This window comes from Chroicocephalus ridibundus, chromosome 1 (genome assembly GCF_963924245.1).
Source record: "Chroicocephalus ridibundus chromosome 1, bChrRid1.1, whole genome shotgun sequence".
NCBI classification, from domain to species: Eukaryota; Metazoa; Chordata; class Aves; order Charadriiformes; family Laridae; genus Chroicocephalus; species Chroicocephalus ridibundus.
Window position 1 is genome coordinate 209,890,841 of NC_086284.1, and position 13,829 is coordinate 209,904,669.

Consider the following 13,829-nt stretch of genomic DNA (forward strand, 5'->3'; position numbering starts at 1 on the left):
GAAAAAAAACCCAACATTGATTTTTCTGGAAATGCATGTGCCTCTCAAAAATAATTCTCACGGAAATGTTTAAAATCAGATTTTCTTGGTACCTTACAAAGCTTTTAAAGAAGCGTAATCCCTCTAACAGCTAAAACAGGTCATCGATAGTTTATAAAATGTTCTGAATCTTAAATGACACTTTAGATTGATAGCAAATTACTCCTAAAATTTGTTTGGTCCCTGAAAGAATATTCAAAGAGAGAATTTCACTCCTTTTGGCAAAGACAGACACCTCCCTGAGCATTATGCAAAGTTTCAAAATATGGCTTACATTTCTCATACTTTACATCTAAAATTGATTTTATTACACTTTAATAGTTCTGACTTCAGTCTATAGCAGCACTGACAATACTGACAGTGCTACAGAATAACATGGAGTTAGCTGTGCTGAGGCTACAAAATCACTGCCACATAGTCTAAATGCTCTAATTTTTCAGAAGTTCGAATAGCAAAAAAATGAGCTTGTTCACTCCAAATATCAGGTAATACAGAATGTAGTAGTATGGATACTGTAGAAGGAGTTAAGAGAAGAGGGAATGGGCATGCCAAATTTGTGTGGGGACTTCCAAAAGCTGTTAAAGTGGAGTTCCCTTTAGCTGTGCAGTTACTTTGCTTTCATCTACCTGTCTGTAAAAAAAAATGTGCATTTTTATGTTTTCGTATCATTGTTAAATCCCGGTATTCATTTTCAAGGCTGTGATTCAGCATGTTACATATTTTGTTTTCTCTCTGATGTCAGCTGATTTAAAACTGACCATGAAGACCTACTCAAATATTTAAAAGAAACATGAATAATATAGGCTGAAAGAGACCTCTCAAGGTCACGTGGTCCAACCCCCAGCTCAGAGCTGGGCCAACTTTGAAGCTGGATCTGGACTGAAAGGCAGAGATGCAAATAAGGATCTTTCTTTATCAGGGCTTCAGTGAGGATTAATTTGAAAAGAAGGAATAGCAATTTCACTGATGACTTCTCTAGGAGCCAAAGAATCCGAGGATTTAGAAAAACAATCCATTCTTCAAGGTACAAAGACAATTAAGTGTTTCTATAGGGCATTTATATCCTGGATGTAATCTGCACCGTGGAATGATCATGCATTTACATTACAAAAGAAACAGGTCTGCACAGAATATAGTCATCAGGAGGCTCCCAAAGGTTAAATCTCTCCTGCAATGGTTATTCTAATTTCTTTAGACACTCCCTACACCCTGTGTAAGAGCTGGAGCTTCGTAATGCCATCACACCTGCTGGAGAAGGTTGTCATTACCATGATGTGAAACTCTTGTTAACGCCAGGCTCTGATGCTGTGCACCATCACTCTTTGTACTACTGGGACAAAGCATTAAATATGAGAGAATCGGCACTGCAGAATATCAAAAAGACTCCTACAACATTTCTGGAGTGTATATCCTATACAAAAAGCTTAAAAAAAAAAAAAAGAGATTTCACTTGCTAAAAGTAAGAACAGTAACAAAAACAAGATCTAGGCAGTTTGGTTATTTAGCCTGTCATGATACTTTGGCAAGGCTGCAGCCTGCCTAGAAATGCTGTCAGCCCAAGGCAGAGAGCTGTTCCAGAAAGGATGAGCGGTGGTTTTCTCTTCTGAAAGAGCTCAACACCATTATAAACTTGGCCTGAAGTCAATGAGCAGAAACTATACAAGTCAACATGAGCTATGGTTGTTACAAAAGGAATGCCTCTCAATGTGATTTTCAGAAATAAGCAAAGAATGTTTTAAATATTTACCTGATTAGTTTTGACTTTTCCATCCCCTACATAAAGGCATTAGTTTTAATAGTTTTTTTTGTTTCATCTTTATAAGCCTCCAGCTGAATTTTCATAGAAGATTACTAAATCCTCTGTGAAGCAGGAAATGAAATTTATGCATCTAACTTTAGGTGACCTGCTGCAGTGCCAAAGCTGGGAACCCAGTCTTGTCACGTGGAGAGAGAGAGGCACCTCTTCAGCATACACGGCACATCAAGGATTTATGGATCTCCATACACTGTGCGGTCAATTTAGGAGCGCGAAATGAACCAAATGAAAGGGGGTTCAGTGTAGATAGTGACACCTGCACTAAGAGCCCTGCCCTCTCCTTTCCGTCCAGTGCATGCACCTCAGTGGCAGGGTTCACCCACTCTCATGAACTGTACTTCAGAAGTGCATTATTCTCACTGGTAAACATAAAGCACATGGCAAACTAGCTCATATGTAGATGTATACAATATCCAGAGTAAGGTGTAATGAAACCAACGGTTCACCTGTCATTTAGGCAATCCTGACAGATCCCTGAAGTTGGGTGCAGTAAATCTCAGCACAGGGATTTAACTTGTTCACCACAGACCTGAATTAGTTCATAAAACGTCTATGGGAGTTGTGGCAAGACAGAATTACTATCCAAAACTAAATAAGTAATAAATATATTTACAGTTTTTGCCAAACGGCTGGATGAAAGAGATTTCTGTGTTTCCTCTCACATGAAAGTTATATAAGCATATCTACGAGCTTTATGAAATGAGCAGGCACCGTTTGCTGGTTTTTGTTTGTACAGTACCTAACGCATTTGTAGTTCAAATCACAGTCATAGCTTCAACAGCACAAAAATACAAGCATAACAATAAGGCAGCAGGAACCGGACAGTCCCAAGAAGGAAAAAAGACACAGAGAAATAAATATCTGGAAAGCATCTTGTTGGCAATGTGAAGCTTTGCTTCCAACAGTAAACCAGGACAGTGATCAGCTTTAGGGGTCTTGCAAATTGCTTAAGCAAATACAGACTGGGCAGGATTCGTTTTCTCTTCAGGTGTTAACTTTTTTTGACACAAAATGGAAACATGTGACAGGTGACTTTATGATCTAGTTTCCAGTTTCAACTGTGAAAAAAATGCTATTAAATTCCCACTCTGCCTTTTCCAGGTGAGCAGGTGGGTGCACAAGGAGGAAGAAGCTCAGCTGAGAAATGGACAGGATGTGGCAAAGAAAAGGAGAAATTATGCTTAACAAGTTCACGGGAATTAGCGAGTAACAAAACACCTTTTGATGGTAAATATACTTTTAATTCTTTCCTGGCTTTCAGAGAAATGCTTAATTTTGCTATGATTATTCATATCTTGTAACAATTCCAACAGTAGCTTAGTACAGAGAGGGAAATTATGGTCTTAGTGATATCAGCTTCTTCTGTGGAACTTGTACCTCACCATCATGCCAGGTGTCTCACCAAGGATGCACTTAAAATTCAACAGCAACACAGAATGAAAAGGGCAATTATTTTGTTTAAAAACAATAATATTAAGAAATCTATTTTCAGAGAGGACCCAATCTTTTATGACCTTGGATAAATTGCATAATGTCCTTTCCTTCTGTATTTTAACAGTAGTACTTATCACTGTCATGGAGATGAATTCATCAATATATGTTGTGATTTCTTTCTGCACTAAAGAAGATAAATAGGCAGTTTCTTCTTGTCATCAAAATGTTATTGCCGCATAACTGAGAAGTTTCTTACCTTGCTGCTGTGCCGCTTCTTGCTCACTGAGGGAGAACCAGGCTGACCAGGGCTGGGAACTGCACTGGAGGCAGCAGAAGTGGTTCCAGAATGAACGTGAGATCCCTTTTCCACTCCTGAGGAAGTGACTAGCGGTGACTGCTGCAGAGAAACCTTTTGGAGCTCTGCAGCCAGCTGCTTGGGATCAACCCCTGGGGATTTCGCTTTATCTACTGGATTAAAGTAAGAGACCTTTGTATTGATAACCGCTAGCACATTCAAATCCATTTTACCACAGTCCAGGGATTGGGTAATGATCTTTACAACTTTTCATACCATCTGCTTATATACTTTGAAGATGCAAAAAGCAACCTATAAAAAATAGACGTTTTCCCCCAACTTCAACATCCCAGTTACAATCTTTCTACTCAACACTCGATCAACCAGTGTTACTCATCTCACAAGCTTTCTGAGAACGTTATTGTCTAGCTGAAGAAAAATAGGCCTTGCTGATCCTGCTGAATCACACCGGAGCAAATTACAGTTTTAAAGGCTGGCCTGCGCTAACTTTCACTGTTTGGAACTGGTCCATTTTCACCAAGTACCAGAACTTTTTTGTAACAAGCTTTAATCTCAACTCTTTTTTTTCTTTTTAAACTGGACATTCAATAAAACTGAATTCTGCTCCTGAGATAATTCATACAAAAATAACAAAGGCTCAAAACTTCAGCTTTGCAAATTAATCCAAGCAGAATAAAATTAAAACAAATGAAGAGTAAAAGCCCTGATTTATCTTTCCTTATTACACACACTGATGTGAGGCATCTGTAATAGGAGTCTGATTGTCCTCCCTGCTGCCTGGGAATGAGTGGGAATTTACCCTTTGTAGACAGCAATCTCCATTTAATAGAGAAATGGGGTCAAGTAAGTTTCATATGTGCCTTAAAGTGAGTAGAGTTACAATGATAGTATGCTCAGCTTGCTTCCCAGGTTCTCAGAAGTTTGAGAGGTTTAAAGCAATACATTAGCCTTATCCTGCCTGCTAGGCTATATTTGACTTTTCTTTCTAGAGGGGATGGAGATTGTTTCTTTCCAAAGCAGAAGCAGTCTGCAAAACTTCAGAGGTGATGGCAAGAAAGACTTGGCTTGGTGGCCAGAAGGGACTGCAGAGTTGTTCCAACTCAGAAACCACTAGAAGATTGCTAGACTAGGAGGAAACATGCATGCAAGAATGGGGCAATTCACTTTTATTTCTGTTTTTTTCTCATTTTGAATTTTCTCCATTAATAAAAAATATTGTTTATTCTAGCTTCTGTCCTTTCAAAACCCAATTTCAGTGTCCTGCCCTTGGTGTTTTTGATCTGCTCACTAAGAAAAAAATTGTGAGTAGCTCTGCCTCAAAGCTCTGTCAGACTCAGTGTTCTCTTTCAATTAATATCAATAACATCCACTTTCAACAAAAGGTAGTTTGATGGTAAGTATATTAATAGATTGGAAGAATTGCATCGTCAGAAAATGGAGGATTTAATCCCGTAGCATGTACTGATTGATAAAAGAGCAGCGATGAAGCCACAGAACTCAGAATGGACTCATGAGATGATGAGTGAAACATTCTTTTAATCTGCACTGAACTTGCTGAAGGGCTGCATTACTAGTAAGGTTGTGGACATTGGTTCAAAGTTATACTATCATAGAATCATAGAATTGCCTCGGTTGGAAGGGACCTTTCAGATCATCTAGTCCAACCATCAACCTAACTCTGACAAAAACCATCACTAAACCATATATCTCTAAGCATTATGTCTACCCACCTTTGAAATACCTCCAGGGATGGTGCCTCAACCACTTCCCTGGGCAGACTGTTCCAATACTTAATAACCCTTTCAGTGTAAAAAAAGCCTGCAGTCATGTTACTGATTGAACAGCAGGGAATTTTAGAAGTCACATTACAAAACTTCACACACTTCCTATTGCAGCCCTGTATCCTAGTAAATGCTGCATTTTCATCACCATTAACAGGCCACAAGTCTTGCTTTAAGCTAACATATGCCTTAGGACTTGTATTTTATTTGGACTTGCTGCAGTTTGCTAGGAGCTTTGTTTTAGCTTGTGTGGCTGCAACAGCAATTGTCTAACAACCATATGGTATGAACTTAACTTGAGTTATGCTTCACCTTGTATAATTGCGCAGTTTAATGTCCGTTCTTAATGATTTTGATGTATAAAGGCACAACAGTAATTGCACTGTGTAGATTGAAGTATTTCTGACTCCAGACTAGTGATGCAGTTTACAGGGGCACAGGCCGGGGGTGACAGCAGAGTGCTGCAAGGTTTGGGCACAGGATGGCAGCTGAGGCCCCAGGGCTACCAGCAGCTCACCGGTCAGTAACTGACACTAACGCAAACTCAGGAGCGGGGTGAAATCAATTTTACGGGGACCAGAAGGAACAAAGAACAAGAATCTGTCACAGGTAAAGTGTATGATATCCAGTCAAGTCATAGGCAATGCAGAGCTGCTGACTGGTGAGGAAAGAATGAAGCATGCTAGAAAACAGATAAAAAAGGCCCCAAGAAGATCTTGAAGCGAGAGGAAGGAACTGTCAACATCATTCACCTCCCAGCAAGGAGGAGTCAAAAACTCTTACCACAAAGATCACACTCCTCCAGGGACACCGTTGACTTGCTGCAATGGCCCCAGAGTGAAAGCTCTGCCAGCAGGGCCCGGAGAAGCTGCCGCCGGAGGGGGACCATTATGCCACCGTTTTCTGTGGCCTGTATAGTTGAAGGGGAGCTAGCACGAGGTTTTCCCTGGATGACAAATGTTAACTCAGTACTGTTACTGAGATTTTCTTTGTATTAATTAGTGTAGACTGTGTCAGTATGGATTGAACTACCTGTAGATGTGGTGCTGAGGGACATGGTTTAGAGGCAACTTGGCAGCACTAGGTTAATGGTTGGACTTGATGATCTTTTCATGGTCTTTTCCAACCTAAATGATCCTATGATTCTATGCTTCTATGATGATTCTATGATTCTATGATTCTATGAACTGGGCTAATAATAATAACAAACAATAAATGCTTGGCTTTGTATATAAGGTGCGGTCCCCTTTCTGCCCATGGCAAGATTTGGGATGTTGCACCTGAACTTACAATGACACTATCCTTGTTTATATCCCATTTTCAGCTGCTACCCAGTCCCATAATATCAAAGCAATAGCTTGTCGCTCACCTGCCTTTACTGGCTCATGCAGCTCCAGGTGCTGGGGATTCTCAGAGTCCGAGAGCATGTTCAGGTCCCTAGAGAAAGCAACAAGAAGCCTGAGACAAAAGAAACTCTTTCTTCATACCCTCAGTATTGTATTAAGTAGATAAATGAATAGTGGTTCATGACAGAAAGCAGCTCCCAAGCATGGCCCCTTCTTAGCTGATACATATTTGCAATGCTGTCAAAGAGCTGAGAAGAAAAGGTTCTTTTAAGGTGAAATCTTTAATGGATTTAATGCAAGTTTATACATTTCTCATGATGCTTACATGGCTTTCATCTAAAGGATACAGTTTTCAGTAAAAGTCAAGTTAGTGCTAAATTATCTTTTTCTAACCCCAGTAAATTCAGTGAATTGTATGTGTGCCAATGAGAGGAGATTGTGGCCTAACAATGGAGATATCAGTGTTTATAAAAGCATAATTAATAACTTCTGCCTCCTCTTATCTTTCCTTATGACTTTAGAAAGAAAAAAAGAACAAACAGACCTCCCACTCTCACAGCGAACTCTTGCTAATTATTACATTGATGCTTTGTGCTAACAAAGGTTCCACCTTAACAACTGTAAATTAAAAAAAAAAAAAAAAGCCATGAAAAGCCAAAAAAAATGGAAACAGAAAGATGGGGAAAAACTCACAGTCTTACACATATTTCTGCTTCCCCACTCTGTTGAATAATAATGCTCTGGACTTCTTCATAAGTTTTCCCAGTCAAGGGGATGCCGTTCCATTCCAGCACCTGCATTCCTAAGAAGGCAAAACAGCATGAGGTCAAGTGCTCAGATTTTGACAAAGGCATCAGATAGACTGCTTTGACAAGAAGATTTGATGTGACATTCAGTGAATGTTGTTTAAATGACACAACACATTAGCAAAGCCCTTTCACTTCACACACATTAGAGCGTTGAGTGTTATTGTCCCATCAGCTATAACTTACCTATTGAAACAAGTCAGGACATTAGTTCCTTTCTGATTCAAACTGTACATGCACTCTCCACAGTCCATGTTGCATGATATTGAAAAACTTTTGCAATATCAAAACCATGCAAACCTACCAACACGGCAAGAAATCAAAACATTTTCTACATCAAACATTTCCTGGCCAGCCATGGTCTTGGAAGATAACTGTTCACTACAGTGGCACATTGCTGTTATGAAGCTGAGCCTTTAGCCTGTGGGACTAAATTTGTGAATGTGATTTGGTAATTCAAATACATTTTCTCTACTTCATCACTTAAGAAAATACAACAAGATGAAGGCAGTTGGCCAAACTGATTTTAAATGAAAAAAATACCTCCATATTTCAGATATTCATGTGTAAATTTTTCTTCCATATCTTTTCTTATGAAGAAGTGACAAAACAGCTGAACATAATTCATTGTGGAAGGCACAAACAGACTTACGATAAACAGGCTGAAAAATACTGTATACTGAACTAATCTGTTGGGTCTTCCAAGCATCCCAGGACTGAGCCAGCAGACTTGGTATGGAGCAAGGTATCGCTATACGGAAGTTTTATGCTCAGTATTTGCAGAGTCAATCCCTGTATAAATCATGTGAGGCGTATTCTGATAAGATGAGAAATCTTTTGGTGAGGTATAATGCTTATAAAAAACAAACTGTAAATTCATATCTGGGACTTAAAACTCGGGTTCTGAGGGCTGCATTCATATTTTGAACTAGTTAGTCATAAAGATGACTCCAAAGAGATTAACTTCTCACTAATGTACAAATGTCAAAATCCAAGCCTCAGGCTCTAGAGGAAAAAAATGCTTAATGGGACAAGATACTGAATTCTTAATATTTCACTAAAAGCAATGTATTACAAAACATCTGAAAACCACATCATCCACACAGCAAGGAAAACCACAAACACTTAGCTTGCTACAACTTACACAGACAAAACCAAGTCTTCACCTGGGTCATATATTTATTTGAAAATCCTGTGCTGTTGCATATAACAAATGGGAAAAACAATGAAGTGAAATGTGGAGATAAACTCATAGGAAAACAAGCATGGAATAAAGCAGATGAAATTATTTGACAATGAAAGGATATGGGAAAAAAAGTCTATAACTTTATATTACAAAAATTTCCATAGGATTCCATTAATTAGGATTTGAAATATTAGAATTGCTTATAACGTTTCTCAGTAACAATGTATAATTTTGTTTGCAGCAGTTTACAGAAATACAGACTGTGCAGAATGACTAAAAAGTGCTGCTCAGAAGGCAGTAAAGCCAGCTGCTTAGTGCCAGAATAGGTTTGTCTTTTCCTAAGATTTAGCCCCTTTCATTTACCAGCCATCATTCAAAAGCATGATCTTGCTTTTGCTTGTTAGAGCAGATCTGGTTTTAAGCTCAGTTCCTCTGGAATAAAGCAGCAGTAATTACGAATAAATGTAGCTCCCCCTGATTTTCTTACATACAAAATATAACAGCATGCACTCTGTCTTGAGAAGGCTTCTAGAAAGGAACGAAGGAACCAGCGTTATTTTTGTTTTCTTGTCAGTGTGTGCCCTCATAATGCTATCGTGGCATAGGATGTTGAGTAGGACAGCACAAACCTCTTGAGCAAGACAAGCCAAGCCACCTCTTCTATGTATTGGTAATGAACAAGAATAAAACTGGAAAGTTTTAGATATTTGAGAAAGTGGTTAACATCCTTTTGTTCAAAAAAAGAGCTTTGTTGACAAAATGCATCCAGCTACCGTCCTAGGTTTATCACATTCTGCTTGCATGGCTTCAGAAGAAAATTTGCCAGGGGAGCAGTAAGGCTATCATCAACAACTTGCTTTAATTTAGAAGACCAGGAGGAAGAGCCTAGCTGAGCACCGCTGCAGCATGGGGATTCGGAAATCAAGTCTCATTTCCACTGGTGAGAGTTTCACTGAGTGCAATGGCACCACGGTCACTCGCTCGGTCAGTAAGGCCAAGCAGATGTGAACAAAGCAGCAAACTGAAAGGAAATTGAATCTCAACAGCCTTGGGTCACACAGAGATCCATTCAAGCTGCCAGTATAGGGGTATAGTTTTTTTATTGGCTGCCTTGTGGATTCATCAATGTTTAAAATCAAAACAATTTAAAAATGACTTAATTGATCTGACTGATAGCCCTGGGGTGTAAGGAAAAAATTTTTAGGCAAGAAGCTGATTTCCCTTTTCTTAAGGAGTAACTGCTAAATACCTTTTGATGGAAAAAAAATAATGTTACAAAGAAAACCTTTAGGACGAATGTGAGTCTAATCAACAAAAAGAGTAAAAAGAAATAACAAGAAGTCACATGAGACATGATAATAATTTTTTTTGCCTAAAACCCAGTCACATTCTATAACTGTTCTTTGGTAGTCAGGACATGTTATCCACATTTCCAAAACTTCATATACTTCAAATCACCAGTTTAGTAGATAAAAAACAAACAGGAAGATGAGAAAACTGACATTGATCCATGACAACTCTGCTGACTGAGGAAGAACTAGTAACTGCCCTCATAATCGAATCCATAATTTCTTCTGGCATTTTTTTTAAAATTTTATTGGGACAGCTACATCCTGCACTGTTGGTGAGCAACAACTTATTTTTAGCAGTATCAGCTCCCACAGTCAGCAGATTGGCTTTATACACCGAGACCTCCTCCCTGCTCCACTAAGTGTGCTGACACACACGATTTGCTCATTCTTTTTGGTATCTACTTTATGGTGACATTTAGAACCTGGAATCAGAAGTTGTTTATAATTTTCCACTGATTACAAAACGATTATTACAGAGAGGGAACCTCATACATTCATAACTGCTATGGAGATATCCACATTTAGCTAGATTAATGTCATCCTTTCCCTTAAAAAAGCATGCTGCCATCCTATTGTATTGAAAGAGAGAAAGAAGCTTACTGTGTTCATATGTTCTTCTACATGCATCTGTTACTGGTCACAGTTAGAGATTTTACCAAAATCTAAGTGTACCTTTCCTCTGACACAGTATAGCCATTGTCGTCATCTTTAAAACTGACAAATAAATAACTTGAAGTCTCCTGTATTTGTTATCATTGCTGCTCTCAGTGCTTAAACCAAGAGTTTGCTCCTGGAGGGAGGGTCAGTGCTTACGCTGCAGAAGTGAGGAAGGACCCACGTTCCACCAGAACCATCATGACAAGCAGAGGGTGGAATTTGATTGTATTGCATTATATTGCCATACTTAACATGTGCAGCTTAATGCTGTTTAAGATGACCAGGCTCTTTTTTGCAACTAGTAAAGTGTTAACATTTATTATTTTTGTTTAAGCATGAGTAGGCCAATTATCTGTTAACTGATTACAATAAAACCTGAAAACTGCTGAATTGTTTTCCTTGTTTTGACATTTTGACTAGTCATTTGACAGCTTGTGTAATGGAAGCTAAGTACTGGTAAAACTTGAAATCTGCTTTTAACAATGGGGAGTCAGGGACTATTAAGAAGTAGTTTCTATCAACCCAGGGACAAAAGTACTTGAAATAACTACCTGGGGTCCCTGGGGAGCATTCAGCATGCTTTGTTGATCCTGGAAGATCTGTGAAATTTTGGGGAAGAGATTTTTTGGGTAGAAAGTTCTAATAATATGGAAAAAAAAGATGAGTTTGGACTCAAACCTAGGGCCAGACTTAAGCTTACAACACCATATACAATTTCCCAGGAGCCTGAGTAAACCTGTGTCCAAATACGAGGAGCGGGTCCACTGAAACTTGCTTGAACTGACCACATGGTTTGAACCGGTAATCTTCTGCTGATAATTTTTATTGCTCATGCCAAACAACTAAGCCCTCTAATTGCTGACTATTTAGATTTATAAACATTGTAAGTGGATCAGCTGTTAGAAAAAAAATTGCTTCCATAATAGCATGGACTATGTGGGTATTGCTCCCTCTTCAGTCTTGTGAAATGTTTTATAGCTGCTCAATCAAGAAGTGCAAAATGCAGCTCACTACTAATGTTCAACTGCCTATATAAAATAAAGCACTTTTTCATCTCAAATATTTCCATATGTTTACAAGTACTGCAAAATTGCAGATTGTCCAGAAAGGTAGTGGAGTCTGTCCCTGGAGGTGTTCAAAACCCAACAGGACACAGCCCTGGGCAACCTGCTCTCACTGATCCTGCTTTGAACAGGGAGATTGAACTGGGTGATCTCCAGAGGTGCCTCAACTATTTTGTGATTCTGTGTAAAATAGTTAAATTTTGCTTTACAGGCTATGCTAATATTTTATCCATATATGCTGTAGCTCTATGTATCAAAGAAAGCAGAAATAGCCGACTCTATGGATATCAGATCTGCACCATGATATCCACAAATCATTCAGAGTGCAGTTCCGTGAATTAAATCATAGAATCATAGAATAGTTTGGGTTGGAAGGGACCTTAAAGATCATCTAGTTCCAACCCCTCTGCCATGGGCAGGGACAACTCCCACTAGACCAGGCTGCTCAAAGCCTCATCCAGCCTGGCCTTGAACACTTCCAGGGATGCGGCATCCACAACCTCCCTGGGCAACCTGTTCCACTGCCTCGCCACCCTCACAGTAAAGAATTTCTTCCTAATATACAATCTAAATTTACCCTCTTTCGGTTTGAAACCATTACCCCTCGTCCTATCGCTACACTCCCTGATAAAGAGTCCCTCCCCATCTTTCCTGTAGGTCCCTTTTAGGTACTGGAAAACTGCTACAAGGTCTCCACAGAGCCTTCGCTTCTCCAGGTTGAACTATTCCTCATCTCTTTGAACTCCTGTACTTGAGTGGGTATCTACTCAAACTATTTATCTGTTTTTTTTTCATGAAGAGGCAACAATGAAAAAGTCTGCAATATCAAATGATCCGAAATTGGTTCCATGGATACTGTTGAAATCTGTGTGTGTGTAAATCTCATAGTCTCTTTTAAAATCTTGGTTTACATTCAATTTTAAAAGTTAGATATAATTACATGCTGTATCATGGATCACTGTATTTAAGAGAAATTTAAACAAAACCAATTGTTCTTCGTTGTCCTACTTTTTGGCACAGGTACTTTGATGTAGCTCCTTTGGGTAGACTCTGCTCTCATTAAGTAATGATTAATTAAACTAATCAGCTGTCATCCTATTTAAAACTAAACTGTAAGAAAGATCTGAGAGCCGATAAAGTGAATCATTGTATTGTTGCCTCTTTTAGGATTTATGATAAAGAAAAGATATGTAAGACTGACCTACAGAGTGATCAAAAAATACTACCAATCATGGTCTTGATCCAACAAATAACTAAATACCCTTAATTTTCAAAGTATTTTCTACCACTGAATTTGCTATGCTATGGTGATACATAACCCTTGGCAGTAAAATTGTTGCTTTTAATGATTAACAGTGAAGATTAGACGATATCATAGTTACATCAAACATATTAACCTACAAGCATTTCAGGACCGGATCTCTTTAGTGCATATACAACCCGTGTTCATGGACAATGGCTTAAGGAGATGTTGTTCAAGGACTGGTACTGTGAACACTCCCTGCCATGGATGGAGACACTAGTTCCTTTCTATTTACACTAATTTGAGGAATTTCATTAGTTTTACTCCTGACTTGCAATAATGCAAAACACTGATGCAAATGATCTTTAAAAAAATCATATTATTACATACTGGCTGTACAAAAGCTTCAGACCTAACTTTGCTCTGTATTTGTGTTCATCAAGAGCGACACAGATTTCAGAAATTTTATGGAAATTACAGCTTCCGTCAAATGCCAGTACTAGGAGTGATATAGAGCCACAACCTTGGGCTATTTATAATTTGTGTTTTCATATTCAGAAGAGTTTCCAGGAGAAATACATACTGCAGGAGAAAACCATATAAATGACTACTGTTTCTCTGAAGTGAATGTCATACCAGGGAAGCTGTTAGACTTTAAAACGTAAATGAGTTATTTATTCACAGAAACAACACAGCAAAGTTGCAAATACCCTATGCTGATGCTTCAGAATATCTAATCTTAGACCCAGAAGAGCTACTTCTAGCTTCCTTCTCTGTAACTGGTGAGTC

The 13,829-nt window shown here is 38.7% G+C and overlaps 1 protein-coding gene across 8 annotated transcripts in view; it reads right to left on the reverse strand.

The window, feature by feature from the left end:
* The window catches only part of PCLO (piccolo presynaptic cytomatrix protein), a 370,979-nt gene that overhangs the window by 83,865 nt on the left and 273,285 nt on the right, over positions 1 to 13,829 (reverse strand). For 5 of the 8 annotated variants that reach the window (XM_063323548.1, XM_063323550.1, XM_063323549.1 and 2 more), the window contains exons 11-13: positions 7,426 to 7,534; positions 6,756 to 6,823; positions 3,546 to 3,757 (exon numbers count right to left, since the gene is read on the reverse strand). In XM_063323548.1, the coding sequence (XP_063179618.1) occupies positions 3,546 to 3,757; positions 6,756 to 6,823; positions 7,426 to 7,534 (389 nt within the window). Of the gene's footprint in view, positions 1 to 3,545; positions 3,758 to 6,755; positions 6,824 to 7,425; positions 7,535 to 13,829 lie in introns of those variants that run through there. The other 3 variants (XM_063323547.1, XM_063323552.1, XM_063323551.1) reach the window with 3 other exon arrangements.